Genomic DNA, 20,164 nt, shown 5'->3' with positions numbered 1-20,164 from the left:
ATAACATCCACTTGAGTGATATGCGTAACTTGAAAATCCAAATGCATCTCATGACCTTGAATGACTAATGGAACATCACGAACTATTGTATCCCACACATCTTTATCATAGCCGTTAATCAAAGAAACCACATACTTATGATCACTTGGACTTTGTGACAACTTTAATTTCTTGACTAAAGTATAGTTCAAGAAATTATGCGTGGAACTATCATCAATCATAACTTGTACCTTATGACCTTTAATGTGACCATGCATTCAAACCAACTCACGTGGTCCAAATGTTAGTACCCACATCGATGATGTGACACAACACGCATGAGTAGAATCAGTATGATAAACTTGAACCTCTTTAAACTTACGAGAAGTCTCTAAAGGGAGCACTTGAATAGTATGCACTTGCTTTTCTTTACATTGATCACACTGATTCTTCTCATTGTCTTTTAGCTTAGGACACTGTAGTTTACTATGACCCTTTTCCATGCAGTGAAAACATATATTTTCTTTTTTAGCTCTTTCAAAATCTTCATGCTTTAGAAACTTTTGTGGTCCTTTAGACTTCTTAAATTGGTCATTCTTTTGGTTAGGTTTTTTTCTTTTATTTTAACCATGATGCTTGGAACCCTTGAACACACTAGATGTCCACTGTGCATTCTACGTACGCTTTTTCTTTCCAACGGTGTCGTTGAAAATCTGAGCAAACTTAATTGCTTCTTCTACAGTTTTCACTTTGTAAAAATGTATTGACCACATCCTTATTGTGTTCCTTCTCCTCCCCATTAAAGGTCGGAGGTTTCAAATCTTTTAGAATAAAGCAATATCTCTAGAGTGAGATGTACCAACATTCATGGTAGAAGCTTGTATATTATCTTTTAACTCCTGAAGAAAAAGGAGTATCTTATCATACTTGGCCTCAATGTCCAAAGTACGGGACTCTAGAGCCTTAAACTATAAGTGTTGACCAAATTATCATCAAGAAGATCATCGTCAGTCATCGCGACATCAGGGTTGGCCACTGTCTTCTCCGTGTCCGACAAACAACTGGGATCTCCACTTATGGATTCATTAGGGTTATTAGACTCCATGTGAACCCTCTAAATGCGATGTAACAGAATAAACACAAGCACCAACCTCAAGTCCGAGCTCTAGGAAACCAATCGAGTTGTCAGCTCGAAGTGGAATCACCAGTGTGCGGTATGAAAAGCTGAGAGTTGTCGGGAAACTCAGTCCAAGCTTCGTAAGAAAGCTCCGAAATTTTCCACTTGAATAACTCACCGTGGGAATAGCCTCTAAATTCCAAACCCTTGGAAGTGTTAAGGCCTTTGAAATTTTCTATTAAGGAAAAAAAAAAAAGAAATTTCTTGTCTCTGCTGCTGAATTTCTACACCAAGTGAGTTGTTGAATTTCTGAAATCTACTCTATGGCGGCGTCCTAGAACTTCTCTGTTGCCGGTTTGCGTGCGCCTGCCTGCACGTCGCCAATATAGTACTGCTTGTGTACCCCTTGTGTACTGCACGCGTCTCGCGGCAGTGAATTGCTGAGAGTCCCCTTGAGACATTACTAGTAGTTCACATTGAAAAAAAAAGATAATACCTTAGCAATTGTTTTGCATGATGGTGCAAATTGTTTCACCATATTTGCTTTAAGTACGAGTATTATTGAATTTGGATTAGAAAATACGTTGTATCCAAAATGATATTTCTAGAAAGGTGTGTGCATTATGAGCTTTTGATTTTACCATTTGCACTACCTAATTCAACACTCCTTTCCAACGTATGATGATTGGTCAATTTTTTTGAATTTCTTGGGACTTGTAGAGTTCTTCTAGATATTCTTATGCAATTATGTAATGGTAATGGTGTTTCAAACAACACAATTAACTACACACCCAATACTTGAATAAAAAAATATGCTATTTGCTTTAATGGTTTCAAGCATTCGAAAACAACTAGCATAGCAACTACTTTTTTTGTGCTTTAAAGCATTCGAAAACAAGTAGGATTAATTTGCTAATCAGTGTATTTTGGTGCAATTGAGGGTTCAAATTAACCATTAGGTATCTGATACAGATCCCTATAACTTCAGATTGCAATTCGAAGATGGTTTGATACTCCAACCATTCTGTACAAATTGGTTACCCTTGATTTAATGTAATTTCTGGTAAAATTATGCAGACAAATTTGTGGTAATCATCATTTTGCATTTACCCCTTGGTTAATGCCTGCAAATCACACTCAAATTCAAGATTATTCACAGCCAGAGTTGCATTTGGGAATGTGCATAAGAATGAATGCTGTATGCATTATGTATTGGGCACATTACATCATTGTAAAAATGGGATCAGACACTACCCTTGTCCTGAATAAGGCAAGAGGCAAGACCTCCCGCATAGATTTGGGTTTGCATTGCATAATGACACAAGATAAACACATCAAAAGCCCAAAAGAACTGTCAACAATACATTAAAACATGTTGCTCACATGGAGCAAGAACTGACGGTCAAGCTCATGGCCCCAGCTATGAAAGAAGAAAAACATCTCTTTCCAAGAGGAAGATCCACACCGAGAAGAAGAGCTAGAGGAAGCATTGAAGGAAGACATAGATGCGTGAAGAGAAGCTGCCACAACAAGAAGACTGAAAGAAGAGGAAGACATGGACGCGTGAAGAGAAGCTGCCCCACCACGACAAGAAGACTGAAGACAAGAGAAGATGTGAGGCTCCAAGAAGTGAGGAGCCAATACTTGAATAAATAAATATGCTATTTGCTTTAATGGTTTAAAGCATTCGAAAACAACTTTTCCCATATTGCAAATTGTGGATTAATGTTGATGAGCCATTTGTGAATAAATGCCACTCATTATGCACCGTCTTTTTATTATAAACCAAAAGATGATTAATGCACATGTTTGGTATTCAATACATTAAAGAGGGTCCTTGCATTCAAAAAGTGGGGGCACTATCTTCATGAAGCAAACTTTAAACTTTGTGGTGTAGATAGATGACTCTTTGCTTAAGTATCCATTACATTAAAAGAGGAACCTTGCATTTAGAAAGTGCAGAGAGTATCTTTATGGAGCAAAGTTTGTGGTATAGGTAGATGACTCTTTCGTCAAGTAATCATGCAATTTGTGTAGCCTTGGTGCATTGGTGAGAGTTATCATCATAAGGGAGGTAGAAACACAATAGAAAATAGCTTAAGCTTGATTGGCTTTGTGAATGTGATGTTCTTTGAGGAGACTCAATGTGATCTTGATGTGAATGTGATATGCTTTGAGGAGACTCAATGTGATCTCGATGTCTCGATGCAATCGTTAGCATTCCTAACAACGCCTTGATAAGAATAACCTATATTCTAGATAGATTTGGCAAAGGGTCTAGATCAAGCTACATGAAGTACATTAAAATTTTGTTTCTAAAAGGGATGGAAAATATCAAATTTCTATTCAACACAATTATTTGCTTCAAAACGCCTCTATTTTAATAGCAATACACATTATGCATGGCCATGAACCCCATTGACGTAACAAATGCCCAGCCATAAGGCTTGTATGTATTAGTTTTATGAGCACCCTTTTTGAGTTGGGCGGCCAGGCAAAGCTCTATGTATATATACAACTTTTACTAATGTGAATGGGGAGAATAACTATTTTCACTTGAGCATATCTTTCTTCTCTTGAGCTCTTACCCTCTTGTTTGCTTGTAGTGTGTTGAGTGTGCATTCTACATAGCCTGAGTAATAGTCATTGAGCTAGAGTAGAGTGGAGAGAGCAGTTCAAGGTTACTAGCTTGACCATTGCCATTGGAAGGGGGGTTTCCATGAAGACTGAGAGTAGAGGAAGGGTTCAAACAAGAGGGATTAACACTTCTCTTGGCCTTTTTTGCCTCTCCTATTGGGACTTCCATGATCCAAGATAAGTGGTTTTCCACCATCCTATGATTTGCTGCATAAGGACAAGAAGGTTCTTTGACATGAATAAATGGCTTTGCTATAGGGAGAAGGACTAATCTTCTTGGATAAGGGAAGGAAGTAGAGCCATCTTTTTCATTATTCTTACTTAATCATGTCTTGGATGTAAATCCTTGGTTAATCACGAGGAAATGTGTTCTAGAGTAGGGTATTAAGTGGATTAGAGTGTTTAATGTGTGTGATTTGTGTAGAGTAGGTTTTCTTACTAACCACAACCTTTTTTGTTGTTGTTTTTTTTTTTTTTGGCTAATTTGATCTATTCTTTGTCTCTCAAGGGAGTGATAAAAAGCAAGCCCTCCCAACAAGCACGATTGGCACAGGTTATCTTCCCATTTGGTTGTTTTCATCATTTCGACGAGCATTAGCCTTAGGATAATTAGGTAATTAATGCACAACATTAGCATTTTTTTTGTATTCTTGGCAAGCCTAGCATAATCTAGCCACTGTTAATCTTAATAATTGTTATTTTTAGATGCATTGAGTAGCTAATCATGGCATTAAGGCATTTCTATGCATCACTATTATGCTAGAAAACTTAAAAACATAAAAAGAAACCTTGAAAATGACCAAAAAAAAACATTAAAAAACTACATATTTTTGCTCTCTGAAATTCTCAGATCGCCAACTAGCAAAATGAGATTATGACGTGTTTGGATTAAAATGTTGCTTATTTGTTTAGAATATTGTATTCGTGTGATATCATATGTTTGCTTGTGTGTAGTCTATGAAGGTACCACACAGGTTTATGGATTGTCGTGATGTAAGTGTCATCTATGGGGTGCATCACACGAAGATGGTCGTTCAAGACCTTGACCCCTCTTGATCGAACGTGGATGTGCTCCCAGTACAATCAGTGTGAAAATAGAAAGCGACTGCGGAATGAAACACATGGCAATGCTTGGTGAGTAAGTATACCTACTGGTACAAGACATTGTAAGACTCTTGACACCAGTACCTAGAGTGTTCGTGCTTTTGGGATAGGTAATGACCAATAGAAGCGACTCCTAGGACTTATTGACACTTGTGTTAAGGCAGATGTGAGACATTGGAGAGCTCCTTCAATCATCACAATGGTCCAAGAGTATTTAGGCTCATTGGTGCGTACCGTCCTGGTCTAAGGATCATAGTCATGGTATGAGGAGATTTATGTTGTTGAGATGACACTGATGTTTTACTTGGATATTTGCTATGTAATGTGGATATATGATATATATATGGTTTGAAAAGAACAATGTGATGTTTTTTTTTAAGAAGCTATTTTTATAAAGGAGTGTGAGAGTGAACTCTGATTTAATTGGTGTGTGAGAGAAGTTGCAAATTCAATTATGGATGTGCAAGCTCACACAAGTGCCATAGGTCCAATGGAGGGCGAAAGGTTAGACCCATGGGATTGGACAGAACTAGTCTGAGCCTATGGATTTAGTTGAAGTAGAAAAAGGATTAAACACTAAAAAGTGGGCGGCCAGGTGAACCTGGGAAGTGGGTACTTTCCAAAATGAAAGAAATCTATGTTAACTTTTAGAGTGAGAAAAACAAAGGAAGAGTAGTTTAGTTGGGAAATCATGAACAAGGATAGACACGTTGCCTTCATAATCAAGGACTCTTGACATCTTGTTGAGCCCAGAGGAGACGCTCAATATGACTTGCTTGTGAGAATTATGAAGGAAATACACCTTGAGGAATCATTCACCTTTCCTGTGAGAGGATTATTCTAATCACATTGAGAACTGATGAGATAGCCAAACATTAGGACATTGTGATATAACGAGTTGCTCTACCCTTAGTGTGATTCTCTTGCCACGGATAGAGGGGTAGGGGTCTCACAAAAAGATCTGATCAATGCTTTAAAAAAATACGGAAATGCATAGTGGCGGCCATGCCACACAAGACTAACGCAAGGCCTTTAGAAGGATATGGATATTATGGATATTCGTTCATTGAGGCTAGGAGGGTTCAGTGGAAATGCATAGTCACAAGACTAACACAAGGCATTTAGAAGGATATGGGCATTGTGGATATTAGTCCATCAAGATTCAAGGCTAGGAGAGTACAATGCCATTTCACTCCACATCTTACTCCCTCCTCCTCAAGGGTACTGATAATATTTTTCCAATTCAGGCTCAGAAGTCATAGACTAGGATAACAGTCCCCGTCTCCCTTCCTCCAAAGAAAAAACTCCTACCCTTGCTATGTGTACATCTTAAAAATACTCTTTTCCTTAGGGTAAAAGGAGTTGCTGTAGACTTCATGATGTAAAATTTGCTGTTGAGTAATTCTGCTATTTACCTGCTGGACCTTTATGCTAGAGGAGTAGGGACTGCAGATCCTTAAGGCTGAGCAATAAGGCAAAGATCAATACTGAGTGACTGTGAAGACTTACTACTTGACTAGCATGACAGTGATAGACATCAAAAGCAGCAGTCACTTACCCTCCTACTGTGAAAATTTGGGAACCGAGAAAGCAAAACACTTACTTTCAAATCAACCTGCCTTTACTGATGTATTGAATTGCTTCAATAATGCTTTTGAATTAAAAAGATGCTTTTCAGGAGAGTAACCTTATGCTTAACTGCTCTGAAGACTGTGCTGGAATCTATGGCAGTAAAAGTGCAGCATGAAGTCGCCTCATGGGGCACCACCAAATTATTATGATGGTCCACTGATGCTTTATGGGGGACTGGAGAAGCTCTGCAGGACTGGTCAGCCATTCTTGTTATGCCAGGATGGCTGGTCAGCCACCAGCTCTAGCCACGCCATCTGCTTAGTGTGTAACCCTACACAAACACTCTTCCCGTGATGTTACCTCCGGGATCCTGCTTCATGAATCCAACCTGACAATCCCTTCATTTACGCCGAGTCTATTACAGCAATGCTCCATCTGATTGATCACCTGGCACTGCGTGCCGATCGTATGCTAAGGAATTTCTTTATGCATAACTGGTCTTTAAAGTATTAGTTATCTGGTATCCCAGTGGCCAGTCAGCCGCCAGCTCTTCCCTCCAAGCCTCCTCCATCTGCTGAGTATGTAGCCTACATAAAGGCTCTTTCCATGATGCTGCCTGCTCTTGTTCCTGCTTTGTAAAACCAACTTGGTGTGCCTTTCTTTTCATGCCAAGTCTGCTCCAAAATGTTCCTCCCCATATGCTCAGTAAATTGTCCACTTTGTGTTACCTAGAAACCCAGGCCTGAACTACCAAACATACTATGTGATTGGCTGGGCAAGTACTTTGTACTCTTTTGAGTGTTGTTTGGGCATACTGGTGTAACTCTGGATGAACCACCACCAAATATACTGTGTAACTTTACTGCCATTCATGATGGCTCTAGCTCCTTGGTTGTGCGCCAGCTTGAGAAGTTCAATGTAAGGCTCCGTGCAAGATGGGATGGATCAACCTTCATATCGGCTTATAAAGAAGTTCAATGTAAGGCTTAATGCAGATGGAAAGGAACGACCTTCATATTGGCTCACACCACCAATGTAGAGAGCCCAAAAGTTTTGCCTAAACGGAACTGCAGTCAATCACAACCTTTCCTTCATCTTGCTTATAATTGCTGCAGCATCAACCTCCCTATTGAGCGCACCATAAATGTTGGAAAGCTCAACATATGGTGTAGGATTCATTGGATCAAGCAGGAAGACGCGCCTTGCAGCACGTTCACCTCTTTCTACATCAAGTTGCCGTCTGCAAGCACTGAGCAAGGTCATCCACTGCAAAGCTGTTGCAGGAAATGGCATGTTATTTATCATGTCCTCGGCCTGAATCAAACATCCAGCCCTTCCAAACATGTCAATCATGCAGCTATAATGATGAATAGTTGGTGAGATATTATGATCACAGCTCATGGAAGAAAAATAGCGGCGGCCTTCATCCACCAGACCAGCATGACTACACATTGAGAGAATGTTAATGAAGGCCACCTCATCTGGCTTTACCTCTTTGTGATGCACCTTGTCAAATAGATTGAGTGCCTGCTTGACTTTACCATTTTGGGCATATGCTGCCATCATGGCAGTCAACAATACAATGTCCAGCTTCAATACACTGTCAAACACACTCTGCGATTCCTCCAGACTGCCACATTTTCCATACATGTCAATGAGGGCAGTCTTTACAGGCGCACCTACTTCATATCCATTGGACAACAAGTATGCATGCAATCGCCTGCCTTCATTTAGGGCACACACTTTAGCACATGCATCGAGTACACTAAAAAAGGTGACCTCATTTGGCAATGTTCCTTCCTGCACCATTTGATGGAAGAGCTGGATTGCTTTGTTGGCATGGCTGTGCTGAGCATAGGCACTTATCATGGCAGTCCAAAGCATCACGTTCGGCTCAGAAATCGAGTCAAACATTCTCCATGCATCCTTAAGGCTGCCACACTTCCCATACATGCTAGCAAGGGAAGATCCCACTTCAAAGTCAGAATCAAGCCCCATGCCCACAATGCGTACATGCATCTGCCGGAGTCGTGTGAGAGAGTGTAGGCTTGCACATGCATCAAGAATGCTGATAAACATAATCTTGTCGGGAAAAATTCCTTCTCCTAACATTTGAAGGAAATTTTCAATAGCGTGCATGGCATGTCTGTGTTCCACATAGGCTACAATCATCGTAGTCCAAGAAACAATGTTCCTCTCAAGCATCCAGTCAAAGACTCTCCGAGCACCCTCTAGGCTGCCTCCCTTGCTGTACATTCTGACAAGGGCATTACCTATAGCAATCTCTGATTGGAATGTATTGCCCATGATGCAGGCATGCATGCGCTCACCTAAGATTAGTGCTTTTGGGCTATTGCACAACGACAGGACACGTACAAATGTGAGCTCATTAGGCAATACTCCTTCACCCAGCATTTGGCTGTAAATCTCAAAAGCATCCTTGGTTTGGTGAAGATGGGAGCATGCTGCAAAAATTCCATTCCATGAATACAAGTTTCGTTCAGGCATTCTACAAAACATCCTCAAGGCATCCTCCAAACATCTAAGTTTGCTAAACAAGTTGACAATGGCAGTTCCAACAACAACGTCTTTCTCGTGTTCACTGCCAAAGATGCGTGCAAGCATCCAGACAACTTCACATGCAACCCCCTCGTTGGCACATGCATCCAGAATGGCCACATATGTGATCCTGGTAGGCAATACTCCTTGATGTTGCTGCTGGTCAAAGAGACAAAATGCCTCATCGTGCAGTTTATGGTGTACAAGGGCTACAATCACAGTGTCCCACGAAAAGGAGTCACGCTCTGGCATTTTGTCAAACAACTCACGAGCTTCGCTTATGCTGCCACATTTGGCATATGCATTGACAAGAGCATTTCCCACGACCACATCTGATTGATGGGGACTGTCCACAATGCGAGCATGGATCCGCTGGGTTTCGGCCAAGTCAACAAGATTGATACATGACGAAATAAGGCTCACGAAGGTGTACTTGTCTGGTATTGAGGCTTCACCGTGGATCTGCTGTAGGCATTGCAAGGCTTCTGCATCTTGCCCTTGGCTTGTATATGACCTGATAATCAAGTTCCATGAAAACACATTGTGTACAGGCAAGCTGAAAAATAACAAATGAGCATCTCCGACTGCTTCACATTTCAAGTACATTTCCACAACGAGAGCCCCAATGTATGAGTCATGCTCCATGCCCTTACTGCGGATGACATGGTGGGCATGCTTGCCATAACATAAATCCTTTGCTTTTCCACACCAGCGCAAGAGAGAAGGATAGTCCAGTAGATGCAGGCTTCCCCTTGCCGGCACGGATGTCTGTGCTTTCAGGGTTTCATGTGTGCATGATCGTGCAAATGACTCTGCATATTCAGTGTTCTGTACTGGGGTTTCGCCTGTGCAGTTTCGGGCTGATTGCTCTGCGTGTTCTTTTCTATGCTCTGTTAGGATTTGGCCTACGTATTCATGGGCTGTTTTCTGCTCAAGCAGGGTTTCAAATACCCATTCTTCTGCTACTGTATGCTCCTTTGGGGTTTCATGTTCCCGTTCTTGTGTTGATTTATGATCCTTTAGGGTTTCATGTGCCCGTTCCTGTGATGATTTCTGGTCCTTTAGGGTTTCACCTACGCAGTCCTGTTCCTGCAAGCGTTGGTCGATTGAAGGGTTGCCGATCCGTGCCAATGCTGAGCATCTTACGCGCGAGGTGGAAACAATGTTCTGGTTTTTCGTCACAGCAACCCCACAAAGGAGCTTCAGTAGCATGCCCAAATAGCAAGGTAGAACCTTCAGCATCCAAAAATGCAATGGCCATTTGTGCCCATGTCACTAGAGGAGCATGTGGATAGAGACCGGTTGTGAGGTTAGGCTTGGGTTCACATGCATCTTGTAGAGAGGTCTACCCACCAACACATCGAGTAACTAACGATTGAAGGATGCATGCATGTGTGCCACATTCCAAAAGGGTCAAAGCTCCAAATCCTTCTGGCCTCACGAGGTTTAAGTGGACACCTACAAGACCGAGAAAGTTCAAACTTTGGATCGGGCAAAGAACATGTCTTGGCAGATCACATGTCAAGGATTCCAAGTGGATAGCCATCCTCATAAGAGGGCATATGTGATGACCTCCCTGATAGCATGCTATTTGCAGTCAATGCTACACCCACTTGGTAAAAGGATATTGTCATGTTGCTTCATACTGCTAGGTTCCCTCCCCCTACAGATACCAGGTCTAAGAGGAGGTTGTTGCTAAAGAGCATACAATACTAGTCAACAGCAGGCCAGCTTTACAAGATGGGTAAAGATGCAATAATAAGGAAGTGTGTCAATCCACATGAGGTTCCCTTGATAATGGAAGCTGCCACTTAGGACAAGATGGTTGGACACCCAGTAGGGCACATCACATCCATAAAGATTATGCACTCGGGTCTATGGTGTCCCTCCCTCTTTATAGATTGCAAGTAAATGTGAAGGAATGTGATGTGTATCAAAGAACCGGGCCTAAATTGACCAATCAAAACCATCTCCCCCTTCACTCTTCACCTTAGTGCGAGCCCTTTTTGAACGGTGGGACACAGATTTTGTAGGTCCCATCACACCTAAGTCACATCCGAGAGGTTGCGAGAATGCAACAAAGTGGGCAAAAGCAAGGGCTATAAGGGCACTCTCATCACAGTAGCCAAGTTCTTGTACGTGCACATATTCACTCAATTTGGATGCCCCAAGGTAATTGACACCATGTTAGCTTGTTATCAAATCTTCCATCGGTTATCTTGTGCATACTAACCCCAAGCCAACGGGCAAGTGAAACACACTAATAAAGTATTGTGCAAGCTATTGCTTTGAGTGGCCAAGGAGCACACTCACTAGTGGGACCAAGCCTTATTGGGGAGTACTTTGGGCTTATTGCATCATTGCACTACCAAAACGAACTTGCTTTTAGCTGGCTTGGCCTAGAGGCCATGTTACCCTTTGGGCTTATTGCATCATTGCACTACCAACGAACTTGCTTTTAGCTGGCTTGGCCTAGAGGCCATGTTACCCTTTGGATTTAATGTAGGGTCAGCTAGGGTGGGCAAGTCAAAAGACCCAAGCTTCAAGTAGCCTATGAGGCTCGACATATCTAACTAGAAGTATTGGAAGAGACCCCGCAGCTTGCCTACGTGGCTACCGAAGTAGAGCAATACTGCCACAAATCTTAGCACAACCACCGCCTTCGTCCGACGACTAGAGTTCAAAGAAGGTGACTTTGCCTTGGTTTAAAATTCTAAGAGCTCGGAAACTAGTGTATGCTTGGGGCCCTTCAAGGTGGTGGCAATCCTCCCCATGGGCACAATGCCAACTAACAACTCTCCAAGGGGTATGGTTTGACAACAGTCACAATGGGTCGCACGTGAAAAGGTATTTGGTCCCAAGCAGAGCAAAGAACAAGTGGTGGCCCCAAGCAGAGTGGTGGTGGTGCATAACATTCTTTTCTTTTTGCTTTTTGATACTTGCAATCTTGTTTTTTTGTAAAACTATTTCTTCTTCCCTGAACCTCCCCTGTAAACTAGGGAGCTCTAATGGCGGCGGAGAGGCTAGGAGGCCCCCTGGTGACTAGGACCCTAGCCCCAACGTCACTTTAGGACTTGGTAGCCCCCCCACCCCACTGACCCTTCTCTCTCTACACTTGTCTTCCCCTTTCTTTCCCTTCGGCTTTCCCCTCCATTCTCCCCTTGTGGATATGCACCCCTGGTCTCTTTTTCTTTTTTCTAAATTTGATTTTTTTTCTTCTTCCGTATTTCTCCAACTTATTTAAAAAAAACCCTTGATTTTTTTTCTCTTTACTTTTTCTCATTCTTTTTCATTTTCTTTTTTACTTCTTCTGACTTATTTTCAATGTAAGTATTATTACTATCAAAAAAACCCTTTGGATTCTTCTTTATCCTTTTTTTAATGAGTATCTATTACTTTTTGTTTTATTAAAAAAACTACTCCCCTTTTTTTCCCTCCTTTTTGTTTTTATTTAAAATTTAACAAAAAAAAGCCCACTGACTAACCCTCTCTCTCTCTCTCTCTCTTATCCACCCTCCCCCCACACCTTTTCTCTCTCCTCTCTCTCCCTCTCACCCTCACTGACCAAGCCCCCCCTCACTTCTCTCTCTCTCTCTCTCTCTCTCTCTCTCTCTCTCACCCTACCCCACTGACCAAGCCCCCCCATTCCCCTTTAAGAATCTTAAGATTCTTAATTTCCCATCCGACGGCCTCAGGACTATTTGACACCCCTTTTTTCAAAGGGGATCAATGGCGGACATTGTCGCTCAAAAATCGAGGATCGGGTGGACCGTCGGATTTTGTGATCCATGTGTAATCCCTATGTAATCCAAGTGTGAACCCTGTGTGATCCCATCTTGTGATCCCTGTGTGAACTAGGGGCGGCGACGGCGGTCAGGACGCGCTTTTGTCAGTATTAAAGAGGATGCGGACTTTAAAGCAAGGCATCTTTTTTGAATTAAAGCTCCTTTATCACCCCCTTTATCACCCCCTTTGGATCATTTATCCCCATTTGGCTCCCTTTAGTCTCCCTTTAGTGGTGAGGCCTATTTCTAAGTATAATGTGACCTATTAGCAATGTCATCCCAGTGTGAATCTTGTGTGATCTTGATGTGAACTAGTAGCAATGTCATCCCAATGTGAACCTTGTGTGATCTTGATGTGAACGGGTCGGCTTCTGGTTTAAACAATGATGGGGATTTTTTAGTAAACTAGTGCAAGGTTAAAGTTATCAACTATTCAAGGAGTGTGTTATGGCATCTTTCTTTGCAAGCAGTTATCTTGACAGACCGGTGTGGTCATTTGAGGATTGGCTATGGTGTGAATCAAGTGAGTATGATTCTGACTTCTCTACATCCAATGATAGTATTACTGACAGTGAGCTCTCTACATCCAAGGCAAATATCGTTGAAACAAGCTCCAATGAAGGCCGTTCATGTGAAGCCCCAAGACCACCTCTCGACTTGGAGATCAACTCAAGTATTTTTTTCCCGCTTGATCCACATTGGTATGTTTCTCAACGATTTTACTCCTTCAACAAAGCAAGTTACAACTTAATGAAGGGAGCTCTTGAAAATAACGATTCCACGAGATTAGAGAAGATAAAGGCATGTGACAGCACAGGTTCTTTGGATCTCAAGCGATGGAGAAAACTACGGGACAATTTGCAGCTACAAAAGAATGAAGATGGGTCCTCTAACCTATGCTTGGTCTCTTCACCACATTTAAAAATATCCCATATAAATGAGTGGGCCACAATTGTTAGAGAATGTCACATGGCAGAAGATGGAGTATCCCACCGTGATATTCATGACACTTTGTGCATGCTCAAGAGCGCCTGGTGCATGGATATAAGAAGGCAAGGCATCCCAATACAGTTTGCAAAAGATCTTCTACATAGCTGTAGTTGTTTGCATAGTGAAGATTCCAAAAGAGCGCTTGGAACAAATGGTATTAACAGGTTGAACACAAATCTAGCAAAGCAGGAATACGTGAACATCGCAGTTTCTAATTTGGGTCAAGCACTAGATGACATTGTCATTGAGCACAAAGTACGGCTAGTGTTTGTTCACTCCAAAAATAGTTCATGTGGAAAGAAAAAGGTAATTGACTATGCATGTCATAGAGGCAGGGAACCTCGAAGGCAAGGAAGCAAAAGAAGGCTAAGAAAATCAAAAAGGTGTGGATGTCCTTTTCGTGTTGCAGTACGTATTGACCATGTCTCTAATATTGCTTCCATCACTTTGTATCCCTATCATCAAGGACATGTGCCAGGCTCACGAGAAGACTTGTATCATCTACCTGTGCATCAAAATGTCCTCCAATGTTGTACAGAGGACTTGTTTGATGTGGGAATTCCGTGTCATGTGGCAAAAATGTCCTTGTCAAAGGAGAAGTTGCATTATGATAATGCCTCTAATGTGGATAAGGTAATCTATAGGTTTTTTTTGATACCACGAGAAGTGTCAATGATGTCCTTCCAAATAAGACAGCAAGGTACAAAGCATACTAGTACATACCTCCACTGAATTGGCAATAATGTGATGAACAAACGATGGCATTTATTGTCTTTTGTAGGGAGGCTATCTGGAGATGATTGGGTTGCAATGTGGAAAGAGATGATTGGGTTGCAATGTGGAAAGAGGTACAGCTATTGCAAAAACAAGGCAAGGTATGAAATTTAGTTGGCCATGTGTGAAAGGTGCTAGGCCCAGTGCAGCTTGAAAGTAACAAGATTTTCTTGGCATTGCAGGTGTGTTATTGTCAACCCTACAATCCTTCTGCGGAAAAAGACCGTTCATTGTAATAATTCAAGATGAATGGATGCTGCACATGGCAATGCGTTTTTCTTTGAACAACTCATGGGTAATTGACAGTACATTTAAAACAAACATTTTTGGGCTACCATTGTATGCTGCAGTATTGCCCAATCAAAATAGAATTGGCATACCTATTTGGTTTATGTTATACACAAATGATCGAGGGTCTGAACAAGAAGCAATTGCTCTCCAGGTTACTCTCAAGACAGTGCTATCTAGAATGAGAGATATTCGTTCAGCTGCCTTGGTAATTGACAAGTCACACATGGAGCTTGAGGCTTTCAACAAAGTGGTGCAAGAAGGTCCTTATTGTTGGATAGACAATGGCTTAGGTGGCCAACAACAAGTGGCATGCCATGTCCTTCTCTGCTGGTTCCATGCAAAGAAAGCGTGGGTAGAGAACTTACTCCCAAAGGTATTCATTGACTTCCAATGTAATGCTTCTCATTGGTTACCATACGCTTCATTAATGTTTGATAATATATTCTGCAAGTTCCCAAGGAGTCCCAAGACCATCTCTACTCCTCAATGTGTACCCTTTTGAATAGCTCTATGGAAGCTGCATTTGAGCTTAACTACGAAATTCTCTTGCAAAATTATGAGTTAAACACAAATGTGCAGAGATATGTTACAAATGGTTGTGTGGGAGTGATTGCCCTTGGCGAACTAGATGGCCAAGATTTGGTCGCCTCTTCAATTATGGAAATGTGGACACTACAAACCTTGTGGAGAGACTATGGCAATATATAAAGTACACATTATTGAATGCACAGATTAATCGATCTATTTTGGACTTGGTACATGCAATCATTGGTGACTCGCAAAGTGGCACTCGCATGGGTGGGATCTTATTAGAGTTTTTCAAGCAAAAACAAGAGATAGGTACTATGTTGGTTGCTTTTGCATAGTAATATGTTCACTTCTTAACTTAACTCCTTTGCTCCTCTCTTAGTTGACTCCGGACGATTCAATATCTATGGACATACTCAACAGCAAACAACACGTTTACGGGAAGGAGAAAAATTGCTGCAAAGATTTGAAGAATGGCCTTCTTCCGTGATTGTAGTAAATGAGCTAAATTTGCTATTCAAGATGTTAAGTGCTTCATCTAATAAATGGTATCATGTCAGTCTGCAGACCAATTTTTGTGATTGTCCGGATGTTGCAAGCAACTGCAAGCATCTATATGGCCTAAGGCTAATCATTGAGAAGCATACTACTAATGTTAGCGAGGGGCACATTCAAAACATGCCCGAGGAGCATGTCACAAGCACGAGGCTTGGCCATGGGGTGAAACGCATACAAAGGGCATCTTCAATAAGTGAGGAGGAGCAAATAGGAACTTGTCAACCCTCCAGGCCAAAAAGACTCACCACAATGTTGAGAAGAAAGCATCAACATGGTCGGCAACGAGTGAGATTCCCAGAAAAACCATGGATTTGGTGTCCCCATTGTTGCTCAAAGACTTTTATGCTGGACCCTAAAGTGACCATAACTTGTTGCACATGCCATGCAATATTACCCTTCACACATGGTTTACACATGGTTCACAAATGGTTCCCACTTGGATCACACATGGTTCACACAGGGTTCGCTACCCTGCTAATACTTTTCTAAAATTGTATGCTCTCGGGTCACATTGCCATAAATTGATGGGGTTCACTCTTGGTTCACACATGGTTCACACTTGGTTCACTCAGGGTTTACAACCCTGTGAATATTTTCCCGAAGGTACATGTTCTCGGGACTCATTGCCATGAGTTCATTGGGTTTACACATGGTTCACACAAGGTTCACATTAGGTTCACACAAGGCTCACATTAGGTTCACACAGGTTTCACTTTAGGATCACACAAGGATTACAAGCATGAGTATCTTATTCACATACCCTCTAAGGATTATGTTCATCTACTTAGGAGCCCTTTTTGAGAACAAAGGGAGTACAGACCATTGTCTGTCTATTATCCACAACCACTCACATTAAATATTAGCATAAGGGTCTTCTCATTCACAACATAATGGAGTTTTCCATCAAGGAAGATTTACAATCCATAAAGACAATGTGTTTGCTAAAAAATTATCCACGACCACTCACATTTAAAATTAACATAAGGGACTTCTCATTCACATCATAATAGAGTTAAATATCAAGAAAGAACCACAATCTTTAAAGAAATTGTATTTGCCAAGAAATTATCCACAACAACTCACATTAGAAAGAAGCATGAGGGACTTCGCATTCACAACATAGTAGAGTTATTCATGAAAAACAAGAAAAGATAAGAAACAATGCAAATTATCATTGCCAAAATATTTGTCATAAGACAACTAAGTTTGTCAATAAGTTTGCTACGATACAAACTAACTTTGCAATAATGCAAAGTATCATTCCCAAAATCGTTGCCACAATACAAAATGAGTATCATGTGAAGCCAAAACTATGCCGACACAAAGAAGGTGAACTCATTGTATCTCCAAGATCTTTTTCTTCACCCATGCGGCTTTAACTGCTCCACGGCCTCATGTTTGAACCAGGTCTTAGTCAACTGCACACATACGAGAAAATAAAATCAAATGAGTACAAATCCTTAATTGTGAAACTTAGAGATAAGACTCAATAGAAGCATCTTACATAGCTCTTCGATCGTTTGCCGTATGCCCCCTCAATCATCCGTTTCATGTAAGCCATGACATAGAATCCACAATCTATAGCATTAGGCTGTTGTTGCGGCACCTGCCAAAGAATCAAAGAATGAGTGAACCAATACCAATTTTCATGGTTAGTGATCACAAGGGTGCCAGGATTATTACATGTGGTTTCTCCAAGGTATCCAAGGACTTCCTTGGCCTCTCCACCATAAACTCCCTTAATGAGTTGTTAGAGCAATGTGAAGCCATGATTTGCAAAGCCCTAAAAGCATAGTTGGTGTAAATGGTAAAAAAAAGGACTTTTTTGTTCTAAGATAACAAAACAAGTAGCCAATATGTACCTGTAAACAGATGACAAATGAGTTGGAGACACTACCCTTGAGAGTGGATCAAGATATAGTAATCCATGAGTCTCCCATGGACAACACACTAGCCTTTTATGGATATTGTTGTACAACACAAAAAGTTGCCAATGATGTCTGTAGAATGAGAAGCAACAAGAACACATTAATCCATTAAGCATCCTAATAGATAGTTTGAACATCAAAGGTACTAAGTTAGTAGACCTACCCATAGGTGGAAGCAATCGGTAGCAAGAGGGGAAAAAAATGGTAGCCTGGAGATAATGCATATACCTCTTGATGGCATATACCATGGCTAACCCCTCTCTCTTAGTAAATACCATGGCTAACCCCTCTCTCTTAGTAGATACCATGGCTAACCCCTCTCTCTTACCATGGCTAACCCCTCTCTCTTAGTAGATATGTGGTTGCTTTTAGCATCATTAAGTTGACGGTGTCATAGGGAAGTCCATGGTGTGCTCTCCTGGCTCTGCTAACATGCATCCCATGGAAAATGCTGAAGCATCGATATGCACATGCAAAATTAGATCCCAATTCGGGGATCTCAAGTTGGGTGTGCTTGCTAATGGTTTCTTGAGTTTTGCATATGCCCATTGTCATTTGTATGTCCATTCAACAAAGACAATCAATAGCTTATACAAAGGTTTGGCATATATAGCATACAAAAAGATGAATCTTCTATAATACCCTACGTCCCCTCCCATGAATCTTTGCAACCCCTAACTAATGGGTGGTGGGAAACTCTAAGATCACATGGATCTTATTCTTATCTACAGAGATGTCATTCTTGGAGATGATGTGTCCAAGGATGACATCGTGTTTAACCTAGAATTAACATTTAAGTGGGGTTAACAAGATGTAGTAGAGTCTACACCTCTCAAAGACTCACCGAAGATGATCCAGATGCTCCTTCCACTTAGAGGGCATGCACATGTCATTAATGAATATCTCCAAGATCTTCTAAAGGATATCCTTTAAGGTTGTACACATCAAAAGCATTGGAAGGTGGTGGGGGAATTGTTCAAGTTGAATGGTATGAGGCAATATGCATAGATTTTGCATTCTATAGCAAATCATATTTTATATTGATTGGCTTGGTCGATTGTCTTTTGATAATAGCTTGAGAAGCCATCTAAGAAGATTTAGGCTTCTACTTTAACAGGACTTCCTTTCTTTCTTTTACTCTCTCATGTTTTTTCCATGACCATTTTCCCATACTTGGGATTAAATGCTTTTTGTTTGGATGGTTCTACACCTTCATGGTGGAGAGGGATTATGTGTTTCACCACTTTTGTAGGAATCCCCTTTGTGTTAGTGTATTCCAAGTAAACACATCCTAAAACTCCTTTGATGACCATTCATGTGATATGCTTTTTTGTTTGGATGTTTCGCACTTTCATGGAGAGGGATGTGTGCTTCACCACTTCCGTAGGAATTCTCTTCATGTCAGTGTATTCCAAGAAAACACATCCTGAAATTCCTTGATCAAAGCTATCAATTCTCCTTCTTGCACAAGGGTAAGGTCCTTGAAAATGAACATTGGCTTAGGTTCTTCACCTAGGCCAATTAAATTTACTTCTTTGACCTTGGTGGGTTGACCTTGGTGGGGCCATCATATGAAGCATATGGCTCTCTATGCCCATGCTTCTTTGAACCTTCTCACCGTGTCCCTGATATTGTAGAACTCAAGCACATGACTTAAAGTACTTGGGCACTTACCTCAGGTCCCCTTTAGGCTCGATGAGGTCTTTGAGTTATTCTTCCTTCTCTACCTTGGTCTTGATCTTATTGAGCTTGCATCTGGCAGCTTGATAGATCTTGACTTGTGCAAAGCTCAAGGGCTCCTCATCACTCTTATAGAATAATGTCTAGGTATGGATGGTGACCTTATTTAGGTTTGCTTCCCATTTTCATGTGAATCTATGGCTTGAACATAGCAAAGCTAGTGAAGATCCGTCTCCATTAGGAGAAGATACTTCTTAGGCTTTCTATGTGGTTTTCTCCCTCTTGCTGCTGCCAAGTGACTGTGGGCAATGTTGAAGTTGATCCTTGTATAGAGAAGTCCTTGCTAGATGAGATACTAGGTACTCCTAGCTCAAAATCACTGCTGTTAGCTCCCAAAAGGAATGTTGCACTAACATCATGAACAGGGAGGTGATTTCCGACACATGTCCAGTCATGCAAATATTGTTCCAACATTTTTTGGAAGAGTGTCCATGGTTGCCAAGACATGGACACAAACCTCAGAGTTCTCAAGCTCCTGAAAGATTCGGAGGTCTCATTTCCCTATACATCATCTTGTTACAACATTTACATATGTTGACTAAAGCATTTCAAACACTTATGTCAGCATTATTGGGGTAAGAATGCATCACCTCAAAAGGAAT

At 41.3% G+C, this 20,164-nt stretch overlaps 1 protein-coding gene across 1 annotated transcript; it reads right to left on the bottom strand.

Moving 5' to 3' along the window:
* Positions 1 to 6,478: 6,478 nt before the first annotated feature.
* On the bottom strand, positions 6,479 to 10,296 carry LOC147604617 (putative pentatricopeptide repeat-containing protein At3g47840). The gene has a single exon (XM_086794768.1). The coding sequence runs from the start codon at positions 10,208 to 10,210 to the stop codon at positions 7,487 to 7,489; it is 2,724 nt and encodes a 907-aa protein (XP_086650894.1). The 5' UTR covers positions 10,211 to 10,296; the 3' UTR covers positions 6,479 to 7,486.
* Positions 10,297 to 20,164: the final 9,868 nt, after the last annotated feature.

The sequence above is a fragment of the Cibotium barometz genome, chromosome 61 (genome assembly GCF_041138505.1).
Source record: "Cibotium barometz isolate CiBa-2024 chromosome 61, ASM4113850v1, whole genome shotgun sequence".
In the NCBI taxonomy this organism is placed as follows: Eukaryota; Viridiplantae; Streptophyta; class Polypodiopsida; order Cyatheales; family Cibotiaceae; genus Cibotium; species Cibotium barometz.
Note: the sequence above shows the minus strand (reverse complement) of the source record. Positions and strands in the feature narration are given on the sequence as shown.

Excerpts from the sequence above, each read along its gene's own strand:
- LOC147604617 (XM_086794768.1), bottom strand. The coding sequence starts at position 10,210 with ATGCTGAAGGTTCTACCTTGCTATTTGGGCATGCTACTGAAGCTCCTT.